The 8,483-nt window shown below is 36.0% G+C and overlaps 1 protein-coding gene across 1 annotated transcript; it reads right to left on the reverse strand.

Moving 5' to 3' along the window:
- Positions 1-6,903: 6,903 nt before the first annotated feature.
- Positions 6,904-8,194, reverse strand: LOC111376174 (putative disease resistance protein RGA3). Its single transcript, XM_022999119.1, has 3 exons — positions 7,676-8,194; positions 7,099-7,223; positions 6,904-6,994 (listed from the first exon to the last, which is right to left on the reverse strand). Exons 1-3 carry the CDS (start codon positions 8,192-8,194, stop codon positions 6,904-6,906), a joined length of 735 nt encoding a protein of 244 aa, XP_022854887.1.
- Positions 8,195-8,483: the final 289 nt, after the last annotated feature.

Below are 8,483 nucleotides of genomic sequence, written 5' to 3' on the forward strand. Positions count from 1 at the left end.
TGCGAGTGTGGGGGTATCTTGCTAAAGTGGCTGCTCCACAACCAAAGAAGGTAAGGATAGGCCCGAAAACTATAGACCGTGTCTTCATTAGCTATGCACATAATAGCAGTGCGTATCGCTTTCTTGTGTATGATTCAAAAATTTTGGACATACACAAAAACACGATAATGGAATCAAGGAATGCTACATTCTATGAAGAAGTTTTTCCATACAGATCCAAAAAGGAAGCAAGCTTCTCTAAACGAACATATGAGACAATGACTGAAAATAGTCAGAACGAAGAATTAGAAGAGGAGATTGAGGTTAGACACAGCAAACGGGAAAGGACAGAAAAATCTTATGGTCCTGATTTTCTAACCTATATGCTAGAAAGTGAACCTCAAAGTTATCAAAAAACAGTGAATTCCTCGGAAGGACCTCAATGGAAAGAAGCCATTGAAAGTGAAATAGATTTCATACTGCAAAATCATACATGGGAGCTAGTGGATCTTCCTCCAGGAAGCAAACCACTAGGCTACAAATGGATTTTCAAAAGGAAAATGAAAGCAGATGGAACTATCGAGAAGTATAAGGCCAGATTAGTAATTAAAGGCTACAAACAAAGGGAAGGCCTTGATTACTTTGATACATATTCTCCAGTGACGAGAATAACATCTATTAGAATGATACTTGTGATTTCCGCTTTGCGAAATCTTGAAGTACATCAAATGGATGTTAAAATTGCCTTTCTAAATGGAGATTTAGAAGAGGAAATTTACACAGAACAACCTGATGGGTTTTCGTCACCAGGACAGGAAAAGAAAGTCTATAAACTGGTGAAATCACTATATGGTTTGAAACAAGCACCAAAACATTGGCATGAAAAATTTGACAATGTCATGATTGAGAGTGGATTTAAAATCAATGAATGTGACAAATGTGTTTACGTCAAAGACACTAAAGATGGATATGTCATCATATGTCTTTACGTTGACGACATGCTTATTATTGGTAGTGACAATAAGCTGATTGAATCCACCAAAAATATGTTAAACTCAAGATTTGACATGAAAAATATGGGTTTAGCTGATGTTATACTTGGAGTGAAAATCTCAAGAACGTCAAATGTGCTTGTTCTAAGTCAGTCACATTATGTGGACAAAATTTTAGGAAAATTCCATAAGGATGATACTGGCTTGACTAGAACACCAATCGATACGAGTCAACATCTATCTAAAAATAGAGGAGAAAGTATATCTCAAGTAGAGTACTCGAGAGTTATCGGAAGTCTAATGTACTTAATAAGTTGTACTAGACCAGACATAGCCTACACAGTCGATAAACTGAGTAGATACACGAATAATCCAGGAGTTGATCACTGGAAAGGAATTGTAAGAGTACTAAGGTACTTAAGATATACTCGTGACTATGGACTACATTATACTAGATATCCAACAGTCATTGAAGGATACAGTGATGCTAATTGGATATCTAATATAAAAGACTCAAAATGCACCAGTGGATATGTGTTCACATTGGGTGGTGCTGCCATATCGTGGAAATCCTCTAAGCAAACGGTTATAGCCAGATCTACGATGGAATCTGAGTTTATAGCTCTAGATAAATGTGGTGAAGAGGCTGAATGGTTGCGCAACTTCTTAGAGGATATTCCAAGATGGTCAAAACCTATGCTAGCAATTTGCATATATTGTGACAGTCAATCGGCAATAGGAAGGGCACGGAGTAACATATATAATGGTAAGTCTAGACATATACGTCGTAGACACAATACCATAAGATAACTACTCTCAACTGGAGTTATCACTATTGACTATATAAGATCAAAAGATAACATTGCGGATCTGCTAACCAAATGGTTAAATAGAGAATTAGTTATGAAATAATCAAAAGGAATGGGACTTAAGTCCTTGAAAGAATAAGTCATTACAAAGGAAAACCCAACCTAGTTGACTGGAGATCCCAAGATCAAGGTTCAATGGGAAAACCTAACTGTAAAGACTTGATAAAATCACCGTGGGGGTATTACCTCCTGTCCATTGCTATGATGTAACAGTGATGCTCGTAAAGTTGAAGGTTAAGCAATAGGCTTTTAATGATTTTTATGCGTCGTAAATCGAGCGAAGTAATGCGGGTTATTTGTAATAAGAAATCACCTATGTGAGAGAGAAGTAAGGCCACTTCTAAGAGAATTGTGTGGGGCTCAATTCTTAAGAACTCTCACAGAACCAGGCATATGTTCATGGCCAAAACGAACATAACAATGAGAACTGGATTGTGTTAGGAAGAATCCTGTGTGAGTTATATCATCGTTTACACAAACAGCAGAACAGTTTAAGGACATCGCATCTACTGGTCATCCAGTAAAGCAAGGTTCAAAGGGTAACACCTACCTATCCTATGCAAGATTCAACTGTTGAACTTTATCACCAAGTCTTGTGTTTCACGTTTCGTGTCTCTCCCAATTTTCATTCATGTGGGGGATTGTTGGAAAAATTGATTGAGCAGCTCACTTTTGGCACAATTTTTGATGGGACTCGTTGGTCCAATGTGGAATATCAATGTTAATATGTGTTCTCCTTCGCGAGAACATCGATTTCATGTATTTATTTGCCAAGCATGAAGCTCGGCTGAATGAGAAATTGGAGCTCAAAGTTGGTCATTGGAAGTTGATTTTATGGGAAAAATGCATTTATCCCACATAGGAAAGCCAAGGAAACTTAAACCACTTTATATATAGCTATACTTTGGAGATGTGTAATCATGTGTAGCATAGAGGCTCTCTCCACGTGCGTGCGCAGAGGGGTGTAAATCACCAACCAAAATGGCCTTCGAACTTTGAACTTGGGTGCGGGTGCGATCTGCACATACAAATGTCAGACCGAACAAGGAAAAAATGGCCCCATCGGAGAGCCCACCTTTTGCCAATTTTATTTGGCCTTCTCCAATGACTTTTGTGTTTCTAAACTGAAAAAAACTCCAATGGACTCCCAATGGCCACAGTGTTAATGGGAAGTAACTCCAATAGACTCTCAATGGTCACAATATTAATGGGCAATATGCCTATAAAAAGGCTTATTCTCTAGCAATCTAACACACTCGAAAATCTCACCTACATTCCTGCATACACAGTTTCTTCTTTTCTGCATTCCTGTCCAGTAAGGTCTTGTTCTTGTGGTAATATTATTCGAATACTAGATCAGTTCGCCGGAGTAGAACCGCGGTGCTCGGATTTTGCTTATTACCGTTGTATCTTGGGAGACAGCCGCTTGAACTGAACCTCCAACACCTATGATGAGAGGGCGAAACTGTCTTAAGGAAACTGTGCACGCACAGGCCTCGATTTGAAATCCGATGCAATTTGTGTTTTCTTTCTACAGATTATTTTCGCATTACTATTTAATTCATGCAGTTTGTAGTTCCATAGTGTGCAACTTCCAGATTCATTGTTTATAGTTTTAGCCTACAGTTAACTTATATTTCTGATTTTATGTTGCTAAACAATTTTTTTCAGCCATTGGAAAATTTTGAAACGGAATTTTTTTTTTTGATAAATTGAAATCGTTTGCCTTGTAGTTATTAATTTCAATAGTCGGCTATTGGAATTGAATAAAACTTATACAATTAGTTTCATTCACTAGTGACTTATTTTCCTACAAGTGATCCTGATTTGGATTAGCCTCATGTAACTTGTTGTAGAGTACCAAAGCCATAGGAAAAGGCTATCCTGATGAAGATTGGCTGTACTCATCCATGGTACACTAAACCCCTGGTATTCATCCCAAATATGCTACCAGTATTATACTTTCTAATTCCACCGGAAAAGGCTCATGGAATCCCTTCTTCTTCTTTTTCACAGAAGGTCTTTGTTTACTAGTCAAAATGGAAAAATATTTTTTATTTTTTCAATAATTGTTACTTAATTTAAATTTGTTCTGATTTTGGATCTTGGGAAGATCCTTCTTTATCCAAAATTCAGCAAGTTGCCTCAGTGGGGTTCGTAAGTACTACAGCTAATGCAATTGAACTAAAAATTAGTACAAAATCAATCATCTTTCTGAGCACTCAATGCTATATATCAATATGAATACATAATTATAGGTGATATCTTCCCTGTTGGATGTGCTTTCGATAAATCAATTGCTCATCACAAGGTATTTTTCCTATTTTAGCATGAATTATCTTTTGCCTAATTTTTCTGACGTTTCTCAAGAATTCTAAAATGTGTTTAATCTGTTTCGAGAATAAACAATGAGCGCTTCAGATCAAGATATGAGCCTTGTCTTTCGGTATACCAATCATTCATTATCTTTTAATTCGCGGTTTTGCAATTATTTTCATAGATATGTTTTCTTTTGGAGTTTCGAAATTGTTAATAAAATAAAATAATGTTTAGCTCGTATTTATAAACTATTTACAAACACTCAAACAACTTTTTATTCATATATTTTTTAAACTATTTATAAACACTTTCAAAACGTACTCTAGTTTCTCATTTCTTCAAAAAATAAAGTTTTTATATATGTATTTCAACGCAAAATATTAGACTATGTAAAAATCATAAATTTAAGTTTCACACAGTATTAGATTTTCATAAAAAAAAAAAAAAGACTTCAAAGTACATATGAGGAGATATGTTGAAGATAACATGTAAATAAATAAATATAGCATCTTTCTAAGAACTTAAGTTCTTAAATGAAATAGTTAAGAAGGCATGTCTACTCTTGAAGAGTCATTTGGTATATATGGAATTTATTTCAGTTTAATTAAATAAAGCCACTTGTTATTGGTAATGAAAAAGGCTAACACTTTCATGTCTTGAATTCGTTAAGTATTTAAAATGTGTTTGCTTTCCTTCTCAACCCACACGAGTTATTTACAAGAGTTTTAGAGAGCCAAAAACTTCACTAGGGCATGCCCCCTCAACTCGTATGAGCTATTTACAAGAAGAACCTCCTCAGCAGGAGAGCCAAGCACCTTTTCAAGACTTGCCTCATCAATTCGCACAAGTTATTAAAAGACTCCTTGGCAGAAGAGTCTAGCACTTCTTCAGGCTTGCCTTCTCAACCTACATGAATAATACTTAACAAGAACCATCTCCATAAAGAGTCAAGCACCTCTTAGGGTTAACCTCTTCAAGCCACATAAGTGATTTACGAGAAGAGCCTCGTTGGTGGGAGAGCAAAGTACATCGACTAAGACTTGTCTAAAAAAGTCTGCCTAGGCTCAATCAACGCTTCACCTTGACAAGTGAGTCGAGTGCCTATGAAATGACTTGCTTCTATATTTGCACGAATTTGTTTAAAAGGTTCCATCTAGGTGGTGGAGTCAATACCTCAGCTAGGATTTGCTTCAGATTGAGCCGAGGCAAATTTTTAGACAAGTCCTAGTTGAGGTCCTTACCCTCGAAATTCATATACTCCCAGTCAATTGCTTCATCTCAACAAGCGAGCCAAGTGCCTCGAACAAGACTTTCCTCAATAAAAGTGCAGATCTGTTTAAAGTTTTACCTAGGTTAGAGAGCCAAGTATCTCGAGTAGGAGTTGTCTCCAAGACTAGCCTAGGCTCAATAAACCTTGACAATTGAACCAAGTGCCTCAAATAGAATTTAGCTTAACAATTGCGCGAATTTGATTAAAATTTCGCCTAGGCTTGAATTTTTTTATTTTTTTCAAAGAGTAGTTAGACACATCTTGTTTTTTCCTCAATTAAATTAATAGGAAAAAAAATTATTGAATCACGTTGCCTCGTAGACCCTTCAAAAGTAGAGGATCTTCTTGACAACTTCTATTTTTCCCTTTTTTCGAAGTGTTCACCATGGTTTATACTTCACCACATCGCGGCAAAGTGTCATTTGGCAATTTAAAAAAAAAAAAAAGTAGTTTTCCATCCAATCATTTTTTTTACAAGACAAATATCAACATTAATGTCAACTTTGGAATGTACAAATGGCAAAATCACCCCCGTTTGGAAGCCATTTTTATTTGAGAGAATTCATTTTCCAGTCATGTCATTCCTAGCCCGTTGTTTCATGACTTTTGTATTTGCTGTAGGGTTTTGTCTTTGTTTTCCATTATATCCCTTTAATGGTAAAGAAATCATGGTGCATTTTTTTTTGAAGACCGTGCAGTTGTAATGATGGGTAAAATATGTAAAGTTTAGGGAGGTGTTTGAGCCACATTATTTTGGTAATAATGCATTCTTGAATAGTGTATTGATGGAAAATATGCGGTTAAAAAATAAAGAAAAGTTTTTTATCTGCGTGTAATATTATTTTATTGAAAAATGTGTGGTTGAAATGATGTCAAATCACTGTTTAAGAATGTATTTTTTTGGAATAATGTGGCTCAAACAAGCTCTTAAAGATAGAGGGATAACTCTTTAAAGAATTATGTCGACTCGGTTCAGAAATATTGAATAAACTACAAATGAGATGAAAATGAGCTCCAAACAAGCACATAATACACTAACTACACATCCTTTGCATGCTTTAAGGATATAATTGTTTGGGTCCCTTTGCTAGAAGAATAAATTTAGTAATAGTGATATTTAAAAATTGTATGACTAACGAGCATGAAAATATTTTAAGTTTTCGTGTAAAATTATTCTATTGGAAGAACGTATTGTCGAACATGAGTTTAGGAAAAAAAATGGCGGTGTGTATAATTTGTTGTTTTCATATTTCAATTTTGTAAAAACACCAAAAACTTGTTTAATTTGATATTTTTAAAAATACATATTCAAAAACGATGTTAAACTGATAACATAAAACTCAAAATGCACTTTTGACATTTGGAGTATTTTTGTGTTTTCTCTGCATCAACCAAGTCTTCTAACTCAATTAACTCTCCTAGAAAAAGTTGTAGACATCGTCGAAGTTCGTTTAGTTTTCTCAAATATCCCAACTTATTTGATCTTCTTCCTGCTATGGAACTGTTCAAAATCCAAAGATCGGTTAATCTCTCCAGTCCTTGAGGAATTGGTTTCACACTCGAACCTTCATCAAAGAGAAGATATCATAGATTTATAAGTTTATAGATCCCTTGAAGGAGTGCAAAGAGTTCAAGACATCCCCAGAGATCCAAGGTTTGCAAATTATACAAATCACACAAGGTTTCTAGGAGTTCTCTTATAGGATTAAAGCTCAAGTCAAGACACCTCAAGTAAATGAATTTTCCTATTTCTTGTGGAAGTTCTTGCAAACCACAATCGCTCACAATAAGTATCTGACCACATTTTAAACGACTAAAGAGATTTAAAGGGAGGCCTTCTTGAGAAACATTTCTAGTACAAAAGGTGCGAGCTTTTTCCGATGTTACATTTCATAGTCCCTACTCCACCATCCAAGATTAAGCATCACTCATCTTTTTAGATATAAGTAATGAAGTCATGCTTTATATCATGCATTTGGCAAGAGATTTCTCTTTCATCATATTTATCTTTTTCAACTCTTGAAAGAAAGATCGCACCGCTGGGTTCTTAAATAATTGTAACCCTATCCTTTGCATGTGATCTACATTTCCACTCGAACCAAGATAACTATATGCCATCCAGATTCTTATAAGCGTATCCAGCCATATCCGGGTATCTTTTGGATAGATGACACAACTCGAGAAGCAACGCTTAAGTACTGGAGACAAATCATTGCAACTCAAATACAAATGGGGAAAAGCTCAACCGTCTCTTCCTCCACCTGCCACAAAGGACTCTCCAGAGCATTTAGCCACTCTCCTACAGTATCTTTCAAGCATAGCATGCTTCCAATAGTTTTTGTGGCAAGTGGCAACCCATTGCAATTCAGTTCAATCTTTTTATTGATATCTTCTAGTTTCTCGCACTCCTTATTTCTTCCAACAAAAGCTATCCTACTCAATAGTGACCTGCAGTCCTCATCTGATAGTTGGCCCAATGGTTGCCGTGTGTCTGTGCCTATCACTCTAACAACCCAATCACTCCTCGTCGCCAAAATTCTACTTTTGGGAACACCCTTGAGAGAGTTTTTCAGTGGTTCCAACTTCCTGCGATCTTCAGTCCACACATTATCTAAGACAATAAGAAATTTTTTCTTTGAAACTGAGTTTTTCACACGTTGTAATAACATTTCCAATTTCGAGGTGTTGGAGGAACTCTCCCCAAGGGCTTTAAGAACTAATTTTGCAATCTTAATCTCATCGAAAGGATCCGAAAGCATATTCATGGTCTTAATTCAAAATGTTCCTCGACTTCAGGATCATTAAAGGCTAATTGAGCAAGAGTTATTTTACCAACCTCCCCCATCCCTACTATTGAAACAATTTGGACTAGTGATGGCAAGTTGCCCCGCCCCATCCCATCGGGACCCCGCCCTGATGGGTTGATGGGACAGGGCGGGGCAGGGGGTGTTGCCCCATCTCAGGTCACGGGGCGACCCCACCCCGTGAAAATAATAATAATAATAATAAAATTATATATATATATATATATATATATATATATATATATATATA

The sequence above is a fragment of the Olea europaea genome, unplaced genomic scaffold (assembly GCF_002742605.1).
Source record: "Olea europaea var. sylvestris unplaced genomic scaffold, O_europaea_v1 scaffold1466, whole genome shotgun sequence".
In the NCBI taxonomy this organism is placed as follows: domain Eukaryota; kingdom Viridiplantae; phylum Streptophyta; class Magnoliopsida; order Lamiales; family Oleaceae; genus Olea; species Olea europaea.